At 35.8% G+C, this 17,233-nt stretch overlaps 1 protein-coding gene across 8 annotated transcripts in view; it reads right to left on the bottom strand.

Moving 5' to 3' along the window:
* EFCAB13 (EF-hand calcium binding domain 13) overlaps positions 1-17,233 on the bottom strand; it is a 120,574-nt gene that overhangs the window by 88,764 nt on the left and 14,577 nt on the right. For 4 of the 8 annotated variants that reach the window (XR_013407037.1, XM_077972303.1, XM_077972300.1 and 1 more), the window contains 4 exons: positions 15,008-15,119; positions 12,409-12,539; positions 11,603-11,685; positions 8,766-8,909 (listed from right to left, as the gene is read on the bottom strand). Coding sequence is in view for 7 of the 8 variants with exons in the window: in XM_077972303.1 (XP_077828429.1) it covers positions 8,766-8,909; positions 11,603-11,685; positions 12,409-12,539; positions 15,008-15,119 (470 nt within the window). In the remaining variant the exon portion in view is untranslated. Of the gene's footprint in view, positions 1-6,913; positions 6,989-8,765; positions 8,910-11,602; positions 11,686-12,408; positions 12,540-15,007; positions 15,120-17,233 lie in introns of all 8 variants that reach the window. The other 4 variants (XM_077972304.1, XM_077972306.1, XM_077972305.1 and 1 more) reach the window with 2 other exon arrangements.

The raw sequence follows: 17,233 nt of genomic DNA, 5'->3' as shown, positions 1-17,233 counted from the left end.
CAAGGGAGCACTCTGAGGGACAAAAGAATCTGAATAGCAGCCCTTGAGTCCCAGAGCTTCCCTCTGACATAGTCTACCCAAATGAGAAGGAACCAGAAAAACAATTCTGGTAATATGACAAAATAACGTTCTTTTACATCTCCAGAAGATCACACTCCAAAGTTTAGCAGCAATGGATACAAATCAAGATGAAATCTCTAAATTGCCAGAAAAATAATTCAGAAGGTCAATTATTAGGCTAATCAGGAGGCACCAGAGAAAGGTGAAGTCTAACTTAAAGAAATGAAAAAAAAAAGATACTGGATATGTATGGGAAAATCTCCAGTGAAATAATATAAATAAAAAAAATGATAACTTCTGGAAATGAAGGACACACTTAGAGAAATGCAAAATGAGCTGAAAAGTCTCAGTAATAGAATCAAATAAGTAAAAGAAAAAACTTCAGAGCATGAAGGCAAGGTTTTCTAATTAACCCAATACAACAAAAACAAAGAATAAAGAATTTTTTTAAATGAACAGGCCGGGTGTGGTGGCTCAGTCCTGTAATCCCAGCACTTTGGGAGGCCGAGGCAGGTGGATCATGAGGTCAAAAGATCGAGGCCATCCTGGCCAACCTGGTGAAACCCCGTCTCTACTAAAAATACAAAAATTAGCTGGGTTTGGTGGCATGCACCTGTAGTCCCAGCTACTCGGGAGGCTGAGGTAGGAGAATCATTTGAACCTAGGAGGCAGAGGTTGCAGTAAGCCAAGATCGCATCACTGCACTCCAGCCTGGCAACAGAGCAAGATTCTGTCTCAAAAAAAAAAAAAAAAAAAAAAAAAAAAGAACAAAGCCTCCAGGAAGTTTGGGATTACTTTAAATTACCAAGTCTAAGGATAATTGGTGTTTCCAACTATGCAGCCATAAAAAAGGATGAGTTAATGTAGGGACATGGATGAAGCTGGAAACCATCATTTTCAGCAAACTAATGCAAGGACAAAAAACCAAACACTGGGCCGGGCGCGGTGGCTCAAGCCTGTAATCCCAGCACTTTGGGAGGCCGAGATGGGCGGATCACAAGGTCGGGAGATCGAGACCATCCTGGCGAACACGGTGAAACCCCGTCTCTACTAAAAAAATACAAAAAAAACTAGCCGGGCGAGGTGGCGGGCGCCTGTAGTCCCAGCTACTCGGGAGGCTGAGGCAGGAGAATGGCGGGAACCCGGGAGGCGGAGCTTGCAGTGAGCTGAGATCCGGCCACTGCACTCCAGCCTGGGAGACAGAGCGAGACTCCGTCTCAAAAAAAAAAAAAAAAAAACCAAACACTGCATGTTCTCACTCATAGGTGGGAATTGAACAATAAGAACACTTGGACACAGGAAGGGGAACATCACACACTGGGGCCTGTCATGGGGTGGGGTGAGGGGGGAGGGATAGCATTAGGAGATATACCTAATGTAAATGATGAGTTAATGGGTGCAGCACACCAAAATGGCATATGTATACATATGTAACAAACCTGCACATTGTACACGTGTACCCTAGAACTTAAAAGTATAATTTAAAAAAAGAATAATTGGTGTTTCCAAAGCAGAAGAGAAATCTAAATGTTTGTTGAAACATATTTGAGGGAATAATCAAGAGAAACTTCCCCAACCTTGTGAGAGATCTAGATATCCAAATACAAAAAGCTCAAAGAACACCTGAGAAATTCATCTCAAAAAGATCATGACTTTGGCACAAAGTCATCAGGTTATCTAAAGTCAAGATGAAGGAAAGAATCTTAAGAGCTGTGAGGTAAAAGCATCAGGTAACCTATAAAGGAAAACCTATCAGATTAATAGCAGATTTCTCAGCAGAAACCCTACAAGCTAGAAGAGATTGGGTCCTATCTTTAGCCTCCTTAAACAAAACAATTATCAGCCAAGAATTTTGTATCCAGTGAAACTAAGCTTCATAAATGAAGGAAAAATACAGTCTTTTTTCAAATAAATGCTGAGAGAATTTGCCATTACCAAGCCAGCACTACTGACTGCTAAAAGAACTGCTAAAAGGAGCTCTAAATCTTGAAACAAATCCTCAAAATACACCAAAATAGAATCTCATTAAAGCATCAATTTCACAGGACCTATGAAACAACAACACAGGAAAAAAAAGAAAAAAAAAAAAAGCAAGATATTCAGTCAACAACTAGCACATTGAATAGTACCTCACATCTCAGTACTAACATTGAATGTAAATGGTCTAAATGCTCCACTTAATAGAGAATGGCAGAATGGATAAGAATTCACCAACCAAGTATCTGCTGTCTTCAAGAGACTCACCTGACACTTAAGGACTCACTCACATAAACCTAAGGTAAAGGGGTGGAAAAAGATATTCCATGCAAATGGACACCAAAAGCAAGCAGGAGTAGCTATTCTTATATCAGACAAAACAAACTTAAAGCAACAGCAGTTTAAAAAGGCAAAGAGGGACATTATATAATAATAGGACTAGTCCAACAGGAAAATATCATAATCCTAAATATATATGCACCTAACATTGGAGCTCCCAAATTTATAAAACAGTTACTACTAGACCTAAGAAATGAGACAGACAGCAACAATAGTAGAGGGCTTCAATACTCCACTGACAGCATTAGACAGGTCATCAAGACAGAAAGTCAACAAAGAAACAATGGACTTAAACTACACGCTAAAAAAAATTGATCTAACAGAAATTTATAGAACATTCTACCCAATAAATGCAGAATATGAATTCTATTCATCAGCACACGGAACATCCTCCAAGATAGACCGTACGGTAGGCCACAAAACAAGACTCAACAAATTTAAGAAAATTAAAATTACAGCAAGTACTCTTGCTACAGTGAAATAAACTAGAAATCAACTCCAAAAGGAACCCTTAAAACCATGCAAATGCAGGGAAATTAAATAATTTGCTCCTGAATAATCATTGAGTCAACAATGAAATCAAGAGAGAAATTTAAAAATTCTTTGAACTGAACAATAATAGTGACACAACCTATCAAAACCTCTGGGATACAGCAAAAGCAGTATTAAGATAAAAGTTAATAGCATAAAATGACTACATCAAAAAGTCTGAAAGAACACAAATAGGCAATCTAAGGTCACACCTCAAGGAACTAGAGAAACAAGAACAAACCAAACCCAAACCTAGCAGAAGAAAAGAAATAAGCAAGATCAGAGAACTAAATGAAACTGAAACAAGAAAAAAATGTAAGTCAGAAACCAAGTAGACAAAAGAGAACTAGGCAAATCCTAATGCCATGGAGTCTATCAAAATGTCAAAAAGAAAAAGCAAGCCAAGCATCATATCTATATGGTTCACTGCTGCATATATAGGCATTAATGTTTATTACATAAATGAATAAATAAGCATTGAAGAGTTTTTATTGCTTTTTACTTGCTGCTCGAGGACTATAAAGACTATCACATTCACATAGCCTTGATTCTAACAAAATAAAATCTGGGCCAGGTGCAGTGGCTCACGCCTATAATTCCAACACTTTGGGAGGCCAAGGCAGGCAGATCACTTGAGGTCAGGAGTTCAAAACCAGCCTGGCCAACATGGTAAAACCCCATCTCTACTAAAAATACAAAATTTAGCCAGGCATAGTGATGCACGCCTGTAGTTCCAGTTACTTGGGAGGCTGAGGCAGGAGAATCCCTTGAACCTGGGAGGCAGAGGCTGCAGTGAGCCGAGATTGTGCCACTGCACTCCAGCCTGCCTATGTGAGAGAGCAAGACTCCACCTCAAAAAAAATACATACATACATAAATAAACCATCTGATTCACTATAAAAGGAACATACCACAAAATAATAATGGCCATATATGACAAACCCACAGCCAACATCCTTCTGAATGGGGAAATGTTTAAAGCATTCCCCCTAAGAACTGAAACAAAACTATTCACCACTTGTATTCAATATATTACTGTAAGCCCTACCCAGAGCAATCAGGCAAGAGAAAAAAAAATAAGAGGCATCCAAGTTGGAAAAGAGGAAGTCAAATTATGTCTGTTTGCTGATGATATAATCTTATACTGAGAAAACCCTAAAAACTCCTCCCAAAAAAAAAACCTCTTAGATTTGATAAACAAATTTGATAATGTTTAAGTAGATAAAATCGGTGGCATTTCTATACCCTAGTATCAAGCTGAGAACCAATCAAGAAGGCAATACCATTTAGCTTAGCTACAAAAACCAAAGTACCTAGGAATACATTTAACCAAAGAGGTGAAAGATCTCTACAAGGAAAACTACAAAACAGTGATGAAATAAACTATAGAGAACACAAACAAATGGGAAAACATCCCATGCTCATGGATCAGAAAATTAATATCGTTAAAATGACCATACTGCCCAAAGCAATCTACAGATTCAGTGCAATCTCTATCAAAATACCAATGTCATTTTTCACGAAATAGAAAAAATAATCTTAAATTTTACGTGGAACTAAAGGAGCCCAAATAGCCAAAGTAATCCTAAGCAAAAGAACAAAGCTGGAGACATCACATTATATGGTAATATATCAAATTATACCGTAACAGTAACCAAAACAGCATGGTACTGCTATAAAAGTAGACACATAAATTGGTGGAACAGAAAAGAGAACTCAGAAATGAAGTTTCATATCTATAACCACTTGATCTTTGACAAAGTTGACAAAAACATACACTGGTGAAAGGACACTCTTTTCAATAAATGGTAAAGGGAAAATTGGACTGCCATTCACAGAAGAATGAAACTAGACCCCTATCTCCCACCATATACAAAATCAACTCAAGATGGATCTAAACTTAAATGTAATACTCAAACCTTTAAGAATACTAGATGAGGCTGGGCGCAGTGGCTCACGCCTGTAATCCCAGCACTTTGGGAGGCTGAGGCAGGCGGGTCATAAGGTCAGGAGATCAGACCATCCTGGCTTACACGGTGAAACCCCGTCTCTACTAAAAATATAAAAAAATTAGCCAGGCGTGGTGGCGGGCGCCTGTTGTCCCAGCTACTCGGGAAGCTGAGGCAAGAGAATGGTGTGAACCCAGGAGGTGGAGCTTGCAGTGAGCCAAGATCAGGCCACTGCACTCCAGCCTAGGCGACAGAGCGACAGTCCATCTGGAAAAAAAAAAAAAAAAAAAAAGAATACTAGATGAAAACCTAAGGAAAACTCTTACTGACATTGGTCTAGGCAAAGAATTCATGACTAAGAATTCGAAAGCACAAGCAACAACAACAAAAAAAGGCAAATGAGACAACTAAACTAAAAAGCTTCTGCAGAGCAAAAGAAATAATCAACAGAATGAACAGACAACTTGAAGAATAGGAGAAAATATTTGCAAACTGTGCATCCAACAAGGGACTGATATCCAGAATTTACAAAGAACTCAAACAGATCAATGACAACAAAAACAACAAATAATCCCGTTAAAAAGTGGGCAAATGACATGAATAGACATTTTTCAAAAGAAGACATACAAATGGCCAAATGAGTATTATGAAAAAATGGAAAGTAGTGTGGAGATTTCTCAAAGAACTAAAAATAGAACTACTGTATGATCCAACAATTCCACTACTAGGTATATACACCCAAAGGAAAAGAAACCATTATCTCAGAAAGATACCTGCACTCATATGTTTATCACAGCACAATCCACAATAGCAAAGATACAAAATGAACCTAAGTGTCCATAAATGGATGACTGGATAAAGAAAATGTGGTACACACACACACACACACAGTGGAATACTAGTCAGCCATAAAAAAAGAATGAAATAATATATTTTACAGCAACATGGATGAAGCTATTATCTATCTTTCTGTTTCTGAGTTGTTTCACTTGAGATAATGAAAGCTATTTATAGGTAGGAGCCAAATGTATAGGTGGGAGCGAAATGTGTACACATGGACATAGAGCATGAAATAATAGTTACTGGAGACTTGGAAGTGTGGGAAGGGGGTGAAGGATGAAAAATTACTTAATAAGTACAATGTATAACTATTCAGATAATGGTTACACTAAAAGCCAGACTTTACCAGGATGCAATGTATCTACGTAACGAAACTGCATTTGCACCCCTTGAACTTATACAAATAAAAAATAAAAAATATATAATTCCAAGGACCAAGCATAAGAACTTGATATCACCTAATGGAGAAATAGAAGAATTGCTAACATCAGGTCATGAACACCACAGATTTCGTGTTTTTGGAGGTACTGTTTCTACCATTAATACGAATACCCTTTCCAACCACTTTATTTATAATGTATAAGTAATGTAAACTAAAGGTTATTAAGAGACCCATAAGTATCTAAAATTTTTAGGAATAGATACAAACAGATTTCTGGCAAAAAGAAGAAAGCGCTGTTAAGGATGAAGAAGAAAACAGATGTGAGATTTCAACAGAAAAAAAAAACACGCACACAAACAAAGTCATGGGAGTAAGAATTATTTTGGCATGTATGAAGATTTATGACTAATCGGAGTATGGGGTTCTTGCCTGGGAAAGGTACTGTGATAAAGGGAAGAGTGGTGAACAAAATTATGAAGGGATGAAGAGGCTAAGCATGAGAGTTTGGCCTAGACTCATTTGATAATAGGAAGAGCATCCAAATTCTTGAGCAGGAAGATGACATGGTGAAAATAGTATTTTAAGAGAATTAGTCTAGCAGTTAATGTGCAGGAAAAACTAGAGATTAGAGATAGAATGTTAGAATATTGGGGCAGTTTGAGCCAGGTTTTGTAATGACTTTTATGACAAAATTCATATCTAATTTTTCTCAGCCTACGCTAGTGGGAGATTCTGTAAAATATAAATTAATTCATATATTAAATACCACCCCTCCCAACCCCAAAATCAGTTACAAAATTATTATCTTCTATACTTTTGAAGAAGTCTTTTTTACCTGGATTCTGAGAGACCATATAAGAAACATCAGCCACAGCTTTAAGGAAATTTGAAAAATCCAGCATTCCATTAACTATAAAAATGATTCCAAAACAGAAGGGAAAAAAAAACTCCATCAGCAAACATTATTAGCAAACTCCCTAAGAACATAAGATAAAAATGGCAACTAAAAATGTAAATAGAATTAACTAATGACATTAGAATACTATTATCTATACACAGAGCAGTAGACATATATAGAATGTAAAAAGAATATTTACCAGAAAAAAATTTACATATTATAATTAGGTAGTAAATAGTGTTCCAGCAGTAATAAGAATGCTATGGGACTAGTACTGTAGATACAGCAGTGCTCTTTGCTCGACTAATTTTTATATTTGTAGTTCTTCAAGAGTCTTCAAGTTAAATAACTATGAATTCATTTTCTCCTGTCATGAAGCAAATGAGCCCAACTTTGACAGGGTTTATTTACATCAGTGATGTTATCTATGTTATGAAGAAAACAAGTATAAATCTATATTTCAATTTAATGTCATCTGAGCAGAAATAGCCTACAGAGGAATACTTAAGGGCTTCCAATCGTCTGCAGAGGAAATGACAAGGCTTGGTTGTTCTCACTTCCGTACCACAGAAGCACTTTCTCCAGCACTGAAAAGTCTGTCAAGTTGTCTATCTCCGCTTCTTCAGTGTAACAACTTGAGGGTGGGTTCTCCTTTCTTTCAAAAGCAGTGAAACATCTGTCCAAATTTTAATGAACTACTTTGACTTGTTTTCTGATATTGTTGTGACTTTGGGTTGGCAAAGATCTTTCAGATAAGATATCAAAAGCAATTCATAAAAGAAAAATTGTAGACTGGACTTCATCAAAAGTATGAACTTTTCCTTTTCTAAAAACATTCTTAAGAGAATAAAAAGTCAAGCCACAGAATGGAATAAAATATCTACGAATCACATATCCAGTAAAAGACTTATATTCAGAATATATAAATAATCTCAAAATACAATAATAAGAACACAATTTTTCAATGGGCAAAAAATATACAAATGGCAAACGAGCACATGAAAAGATATTCAACATTATTTAATCATTCAGGAAATGCAAATTAAAACCACAATCAGATAATAACCGTATATCTATTAGAACAACCATAATTTTTAAAGGCTGATCAATTCAAGGATGGCAGGAGCATTAAAAAAAAAGCAGTATACAACAATATGAATAAATCTTAGTCACATTTACAACAATATGAATAAATCTTAGTCATATAATATTAAGAAAACAAAAGATTATATACAGCATGAAAAACTTTTTACTAAAGTTTTTTAAACAACTAAAATTTTTGAACTATTTTACAAAAATACCTATCCATAACAATAATACTATTTGAACAGAAAAATAAGAGAATAATGAATATAGGATTCAAGATAATTCTTACCTCAGGTTGGGGAAAACAGAATAATAGGTTGCTTAGTAAAGTTTACGGTTAGATGTAAATTATTGACAAGGTCCTACTTTTTATTTTGGGTGGTTAGGTCAAGTACTTATTATATTATTTAAATTACATAACTAAATAAGATTAGACCATGCGTGGAACAATAATGAGAATATGTCATAATCCAGTCTAGTAATTAATCAATCCAATTACATAAACCTGAGGCCAATTTTCAATATCATTATTGTAAGCAATGTTTTTGTAACATATAAAAATGTTTCATAATATATAATATGACCAAAAATGATGTTTTTATAATATATTTCAAGGTTTAGCTTTCTTATCATTTGTAATTAATCTGACAAACATATTTATGATTGCAGACCCTTAAACTAATACTGAAAAGATAAAACTTACCATCAATATCAATAGTCTTTAGTGCCTGTCGCATTTCTAAATCACTTATAGAAATTCTCAAGATGCCGAGGATCACTGGAAGATCATTCACATAAATCTTACCACTTCGAATTTTACTAAAAATTTTACAGGCTTTATGAAGTGCTGCACAGACATAACAAAACAGTTAGTTAATTAATCAAAAAGAATAATTATCCTTATTCCCCCAACTATCTTTCAAAAAAATAATAATCACTAAAAGAAAGGGGAGCAAATCTGTATTTTCAGCCTTTCAAACTTCTTTCTTTTTTACCCCACCCTCTTCAATCTTTAAATATTCAAATCTTTCAATCTGTTTCCTAAAGAACTTTCAGAAACTGTCAGAAAAGTCGCACAAGGGCACACAGGCAAAGGCTTCCACAACTTGCCCTGGGAATAGTAAATTTTTCCTCTGTGTTCCCATAGCACTTACTATGTATCTCAGTCAAAGCCCTTGGTATTATGATTGCTTGCATGTCAATATCCCTCACTAAACTGTCAGCTTCTACAAAGCAAGATTTTTCATTCTTCTGTTTCCAGTGCCTAATTAAGAAGAAATTCTCAAAAAAAGTCTATTGAACTGAATTTTTTGGTTCAGTGGATACTATATTTTCAGAAAAGAGGCAATCGATGATAGTGATGTTTTTGTTTGTCTTTTTAGAGCCAGAGTTTCCCTGCTGCCCAGGCTGGAATGCAGTAGTGCAATCATGGCTCACTGCAGTCTCAAACTCCTGTCTCGAAATCCTGGGCTTAAACAATCCTCCCACCTCAGCCTCTCCAGTAGCTAGGACTACAGCTGTGTGCCAACATGCCCAACTAATTTTTTGTTTTTATGATTTTTTGTAGAGATGGAATCTCACTATATTGCTCAGGCTGGTCTTGAACTCCTGGTCTCAAATGATCCTCCCACATTGGCCTTCCGAAGTGCGGGGAATACAGGCATGAGCCACCTCACCCAGCCCTGACAGTGATAAACACAAAATAATGACTAAAGAGTTGATAATAATGACTTTAATAAGTTTTAGTAGAATTTTGGAGGTGGAAGCCAGATTTCCATGAAATGGGAAGTGAGAAAATTCAGCAACTAATGAAAACAACTCCTTCAAAAAGCTTTTCTGAAAAGCACTGAGTATAAATTTAGCAAAGCATAGACCTTGAGAAAGCAGAAGAAAATCAAGAAACAAAAGGATTAGTCTGGTGAAAGGGCACCTTTTCCAATGAGACAAGATGAAAGGACATGAATGTTGTTTGTAGGTAGGAATATCAAGGAGTTTAGGAAGCTTCCCAATAGCCTTTACTAACTCTCTACGAAAAAGCAAAGCCACATGATCCAATAATCCCACTTCTGGATATTTAGCCAAAAGAATTAAAATCAGGATTTTGAAGAGACAGTAGTACTCCCCTGTTCACTGCAGTACTATTCACAATAGCCAGCCTATGGAAAACAATCTAAATATCTGTGGAAACAACCTAAATGTCAGATAAATAAGGGGGGGAAAAGTATGTTATATACATATAATAGAATATCATTCAGCCTTTAAAAAGAAGAAAATCCTGTCATATGTAATAACATGAATGAATCTGAAGGACATTATGCTAAGTGAAATAAGCCAGTTAAAGAAGGACAAATACTACAGAATTCCAATTATATAAAGCATCGAAAATAGTCAAACTTATGGAACAAAGAATAGAATTGCAGTTGCCAGGAACAGGGGGTATGAGGAAATAGTGAGTTGCTAATGGGTGAGTACAAAATTTCAGTTACATAAGATGAATAAGTTCTGTAGAAATACTGTACAATATTATGCCTATAGATAAGAATAACCTACATTTTTACAATCTGTTAAGAGGGTAGATCTCATGTTAAATATTCTTACCAAAATAAAATTTTTTTCAAAAGAAACAGGGCAGAAAAGATTAAGTTTCATAGATTTCAGACTAGCAAGTTTTAACTTTAATTAAGTAAAACATTTTTAAATGTTTAAAGTTGGATAGGTGACATAATTGAGTATTGAGGAGAGTAGTGAAGGTTTGGAATAGGGACCAAAGGAAACAGGAGAGATCACACCAAAACTTAAAGTGAATACCAACTGGTGCTAAGGGCAGCTGAGGTTGGAAATCGTACAATCATAGTGGCACCAAATGGAGAGGTCAAGGAAATAAAATTCTAAATAAAAAGAGCTGGAAGCATAAGAGATTGTGAGTGAAGAATAAGACATTAAAGTCTGAGATTTTCACATAATGACAATGTGCAATTTGTGGCCATCAGTGTTGGTCAGGGGAATCAAGGTAAAATAATTGGTTTTGAAAGTGTGAAGCTACAGCAGTATGAGTCACCCATTTGGACACTAAGATACACAATATGACAACCAGAGTTAAGGTAAAAGGAAAACTATGAGAAATTATTCCACAGGTATAAACGAGAAGCCCAAGATATGGGAGAGGTCAGTGTCATGAAAGCGTGAAGGGTAGTATAAGCCTTAAGATACCAAAGAATAAATTCCAGTGATACCAGTGACTCCAGCACTTACTAATTTATCCATGGGATGTAATATGCAGACATTTTTCCAAAAAATACACTTGAACTAGTATAAGCTACATATTATATTTTACCTATCTTAACCAATACAACCAAAGATATTTATGGATTAAACTATCCACTTTTGCTTCCTCACAGCCCGCAGCATTTGCATATCATGTATTATTAGTTGATACCATAAGCCATTAGAATTAGATGAAGAGGCACTAACTGCTGAAACAATTCCTAAAAAGCACATAATAAGGAAATGTATTCAAGAAATTTTAGAACCTCTTATTACCACTTAATTCTTGTGAGTATAAATATCCATGGGTTACTTCATCATATAATGTCATGTAGAGGTTAGATAGCATTTCCTTTTCCCTGTCAAAGAAACAGTCATATTAGAAAGTGGCAATGAAAATATGCAAATTCCATTTTAAAATATTAGCAAACCTACCAATAGTCTGAGATTCATAAGCACCTTTCTTGAAGAACTGTCCAAGTTAAGGAAAATTCCGTATTCTTCACGTCAGAAGTCCCACCTTATTTCTTTTTGAGATATTTTTCTATAAAGCAGAATTTACCCTAGTCTGTAAATAGTGCCCATGACCCACTATCCTTTGACTGTGGTCCAATTTTTCCTATTCTCAGTACGAGTCACAGCAAATTTTTAAGGAAGTTATTATAATAAAGCAAACAAGAACATCTTTAAACAGCCAAAGAATCTCAGATTCCATCACTTATCAGTAAAATGTCTGGAAAAGATGATTTATCTAATACTGTAACATGTAAATAACTGAAATCATATAATGTTAGTGTTGGAAGACATCTTAAGAGTCCATTTAGTACAAGATCCTTATACAGATGTGGAAAGTGATGCCCAGAGATGTAAATTTTACAAAAGTCTAAGTATGTGAGGTCAATCAGGACTCAAATCTAAGTCTTCCAATTCCATATACAGTGCTCTTATCTCTACACAATCCTAAGAGCATAGTTAGCATAAACTACTTGATATTCTTTATGTGGAAGGGATAAATGATTCTGGAAAGAAACACTCAAGTCTGAACCCAACCTTCAAGAAACAGAGTACAAGGATTTAAATACCGAGTAATTGAGGAAGATGTACAAAGAGGTGATGAAGTCTTGTGAAGGCTGTACTGATTCGGCAACTTGCATAAAGAGTTTTCTTTCCTAGTCACCTTCTCCTTTGACAGCTTCAGAAAAGGAGGGATAATCTAGAGCCAAATGCAAGTATGTTAGTGCCTGAGGTCACACTGGTAATTCAGCATTCTTGGATGATAAAACTCTTAAAAGATAATTAATCATACCTTGGTTCCTCATTAATTATGCTTCTGGTGTAAAATTGCCTTTTGTAATTAAATTACATTTAATATAAAGTAAAATTTAAATAAACTATACAATGTTCTTTTGCAAAGCCATGGTTTTCTTAAGTATGCACTTAATCATGTCATTAATAGTTGGTCAATATATAGTAATGGATTTTACAAAGCAGGGAAAACCTATGGTATAGAGAGAACAAGAAGACTCAGTCATCAGACTCTAGGCTATATATAAAGGCTTTGACTTAAGTGCAACGTGGAGAATCAACACAGTTATTCAAATGACACAGGTAATTTTGTTTTTGATTATCTCTATCATTGAGCAAATTATCCACTTAAGATTGCATGTATAAACACGATTCCAAAAAGGCAAGCAGCTAGGTGGAGAGGAAAGTAGCACTTTAGAAAAATGAGAATTCTAATTATAGGTGTCTTCAATTTTACATGGAACCCTGAGCACTGAGTTTTAATGACCATGCAAGATGTGGAAAAAAGACTCTCACATTACACAAGATTGACAGGAATTGGTACTGAGATGCCACACAGAACCAAAACCTTTAAAAGACAATGTTTTCAGCAAGAGTGGGGAAGGAAAAAACTTATCCCCTAATGAAAAAATATGATTAAAACATGTCTCCATCCCAGCTCCAGGTTGGAAAAAAAGGAAGACTATTCCTCCTGATTAGTCATAATCATAACTCTACATATATGAGTTTGGAAGTCAAATCTACACCAAATATATGGGCCAGGGAAACAGAAACCAAAAACTTCATTTAAAATGACCTCTGATTTGTAACACTTCTGAAGCGCATGGCAAAGGAAAAAGCAAAAGCAAATTATCTTTTTAAAAATTCTCTTGAAGAAGGGCAAATTAAAAATTCCCACAGATTTAGATCAACTATATATGAAAGAATGTACAAAATATATATAACACCCAAAGAACAAGTTAACATGAGTGAGAATCAGACAAAACAACAAACACAACATTTAGATCCCCCAAGAATTTCGTATAGTGAATTGATCAGATACCAATCTTGAAATAACTATAGAATATGAGCAAAAAACATGACACACGGCATATTTTAAGAACCATCAAATAAAATTTCTGGAGGTAAAAAATAGAATCACTGAAATTAAAATCCCAAAGGAAAGGTTAAACTGTGGATTAGATTCAGCTAGATAAAGAATAAGTGAACTAGAGAGAAGATGGGGAGAAATTACCAAGAACAAAATCGAGAGACAGAATAGATGAAAAATATGAAGCAATGTTAAAGAATATAGAGAACGGATGACAAAATCTAATACACATCTAATAGAAGATACAAAGGGACAGTAAAGAGATTGAAAGAGGGGAAATATTCTAAAAGATAAATATATTAGAATTTTCCAGAATTGAAGAAAGGCACGCATTCTCAGATTTAAGAAGCACAGCAAATACTAAGACAGAGGGGAGAAAAGGAAATATACCTCTAAATATATCATAGTGAGCGACAACACAAAAAGATATTCCATGTTCTAATATCTGAAACTGTGAATGTCACCTTATTTGGAGAAAATGTCTTTGCAGATGTAATAAAGTTAAGATCTTGAAATGAAATATACAATGACAGGCATGCTTGTAAGAGAAAGGAAGAAGGAGATGAGATACAGACACAGGAAAAAAAAGCCATGTGAAGACTCATGGGAAGATGGAGGCAGAGATGGGAGTTATGTTGCCACAAACCAAAGAACACCTAGGGTTGGCCGGGCACAGTGGCTCACGCCTGTAATCCCAGCACTTTGGGAGGCCAAGGCGGGCAGATCACGAGGTCAGGAGATCGAGACCATCCTGGCGAACACGGTGAAACCCCGTCTCTACTAAAAATACAAAAAATTAGCCGGGGGTGGTGGTGGGCACCTGTAGTCCCAGCTTCTCTGGAGGCTGAGGCAGGAGAATGGTGTGAACCCGGGAGGCAGTGGAGCTTGCAGTGAGCGGATATCGCGCCACTGCACTCCAGCCTGGGTGACAGAGCGAGACTCCGTCTCAAAAAAAAAAAAAAAAAAAAAGAACACCTAGTGTTCCTGTTAAAAAAGCAAAAATGTTAGCAGAGAGCACAGTAAAAAAGACAAAAAAATAAGTTTAATAGAAAAAAAGGCAAATTTTTCATAAGCTCCTGAAAGATTCCTTGTTCTTTTTTTTTTTTTTTTTTTTTTTTTTAAGAAGAAGGAAAAGGAGAATGAAGAAGAGAAGACAAGGAGCAAGAGGAGGTAGTAATATTTAAGACTGTGACATTTCAACACTTGGACTAAAAAATATAAGGGAATGCTTGAGGGCTAAGGAAAACACTTGAAGGTAAAAGAAAAATTTCCAAATCTTTATTTACCTCAGTTCTTTTACTGTGCTGTTGTACTTGTAAACTCTTTCTCCCACCTTTTTTTCCTACTGAAAAATCAGAGGACTTTTCTTCTCCACAAAGGAATACTGACGTTTCAAATCTAAATGACACAGAAATTGGAATCACTCTTGAATTTCTTTTTGCTTTTTCTTATTCTTTTCAAATTTTAATTATGGAAACTTTCTAACATATACAAAAATATACAGAATTCCATCACCCAGTTTCAACAGTGGCCAATCCTATTCCATCTATATCCCATCCCTGTTCCCATCCCTTATTATTTTTGAAAGAAATCACAGTATATTATTTCATCTGTAAAGATTTTAATAGAAATCTCTACAAGGTGTCTTTTTTTGTAGAGATTGGGCTGGGTGTGGTGGCGCATACCTGTAATCCCAGCACTCTGGGAGGCCAAGCTGAACAGATTTCTTGAGGTCAGAAGTTCAAGACCAGCCTAGCCAACATGATGAAACCCCATCTCTACTAAAAATACCAAAAAAAAAAAAAAAAAAAAAAAATAGACATGGTGACACACGCCTGTAGTCCCAGCTACTCAGGAGGCTGAGGCACAAGAATCACTTGAACCTGGGAAGTGAGCTGAGATCGAGTCACTGTACTCCAACCTGGGTGACACAGCATGACTCCATCTCAAAAACAAAACAAAACAAAACAAAAAACACCATATGACAGCTAAAAATTAACAATTTCTTAATACCATCAAATATACAGGCAGCATTCACATTTCCAGTTGTCTCATAAATTTCATAAAACTTCTTAACATTTTGCATCAGGACTCAATAAAATCCCAGCATCACAGTTGACTGAAATGTCTTTTTAACTTCTTTTCATCTATAAGTTCTCCTTCTATACCTTTTACTATCATTATAATTATTATTACTAGGTCATTTGTCTTGTAGATTTTCCACAGTCAGGATTATGCTGATTGTATCACCATGGCTATAGGATTCTACACGCTTGAACATATTAAAGTTCAATAGTTGAGGGAGATGCAAAACCACTCTCTAGGTGGTGATGGTGATGTTATTCCATCAGGAAGCACATAATGTCCAGTTGGCTACTTGTGGTATTAGCAGCTACTTATAAATAATAACTAGATCTAGTAAATCATGAGGGACTGGCTGGGCATGGTGGCTCACGCCTGTAATCCCAGCACTTTGGGAAGCCAAGGTGGGCAAATCACCTGAGGTCAGGAGTTCAAGACTAGCCTGGACAATATGGTGAAACCCTGTCTCTACAAAAAAAAAAATAATAATAATACAAAAATTAGCCAGGTGTGGTGGTGCATGGCTGTAGTTCCAGCTACTCAGGAGGCTGAGGCAGGAGAATTGCTTGAACCTGGGAGGCAGAGGTTGTGAGCCAAGATTGCACCACTGCACTCCAGCCTAGGTGACAGGGCAAGACTCTGTCTCAAAAATAAATAAATAAAAATAAAAATAATAAATCATGAGAGACTGCAAAGTGGTTATATTATAAATCCATCATTCCTTCAATCATTAGTTAGAATATTTCTTTTTTCTGTGTGTAGAGATGGGATCTTGCTAAGTTGCCCAGACTGGAGTGCAGTAACTATCCACAGGTGTGATTATAGCACACACTACAGTTTCAAACTCCCAGGCTCAAGTGATTGTCCCACCTCAGCCTCCTGAGTACTGAACTATAAGCACACACCACCATGCCTGGCTACTAGAATACTTCTACAAATAGAAACTTTCTCTCATGTACTATTTGGTTGCCCAGTGGTACAGTTTCATATAGAATGGCAAGATATAGAGAGATTCAACTGATTTAGAAAAAGAAGAAAGAAAGGCAAGATAATTGCTCTATTGTTTTCCTTTATTTACCACTTTTCATAACAAAGACTTGGCTCACTTGTAACCTCTAAAAATGACAAAATAATTTTATACCATTTTGAACACATAGACTTAAATGTATTTGATGCAGTTTAATTCCCTGAAATTATTATACTTATTGATGCTCCAATTTTCTCATCTTTTATAGGAAAAGGTGGGAGCCTCTTCAAGTAGGCTCTTGAGTCCTTCTGATGATGCCCTGGTAGCAGTCTTTTTTATTAATAGTTTCCTTATCTCCGGAAGACAAGATGTTCCAGGCTTACTGTACATTTCCTTTCACAGACATGCAATCAGCATTTTTCTAAAGAGCCTTTTAATAAGAAATGGTATTTCAAGACTAAAG

The sequence above is a fragment of the Macaca mulatta genome, chromosome 16, assembly GCF_049350105.2.
Source record: "Macaca mulatta isolate MMU2019108-1 chromosome 16, T2T-MMU8v2.0, whole genome shotgun sequence".
In the NCBI taxonomy this organism is placed as follows: domain Eukaryota; kingdom Metazoa; phylum Chordata; class Mammalia; order Primates; family Cercopithecidae; genus Macaca; species Macaca mulatta.
Note: the sequence above shows the minus strand (reverse complement) of the source record. Positions and strands in the feature narration are given on the sequence as shown.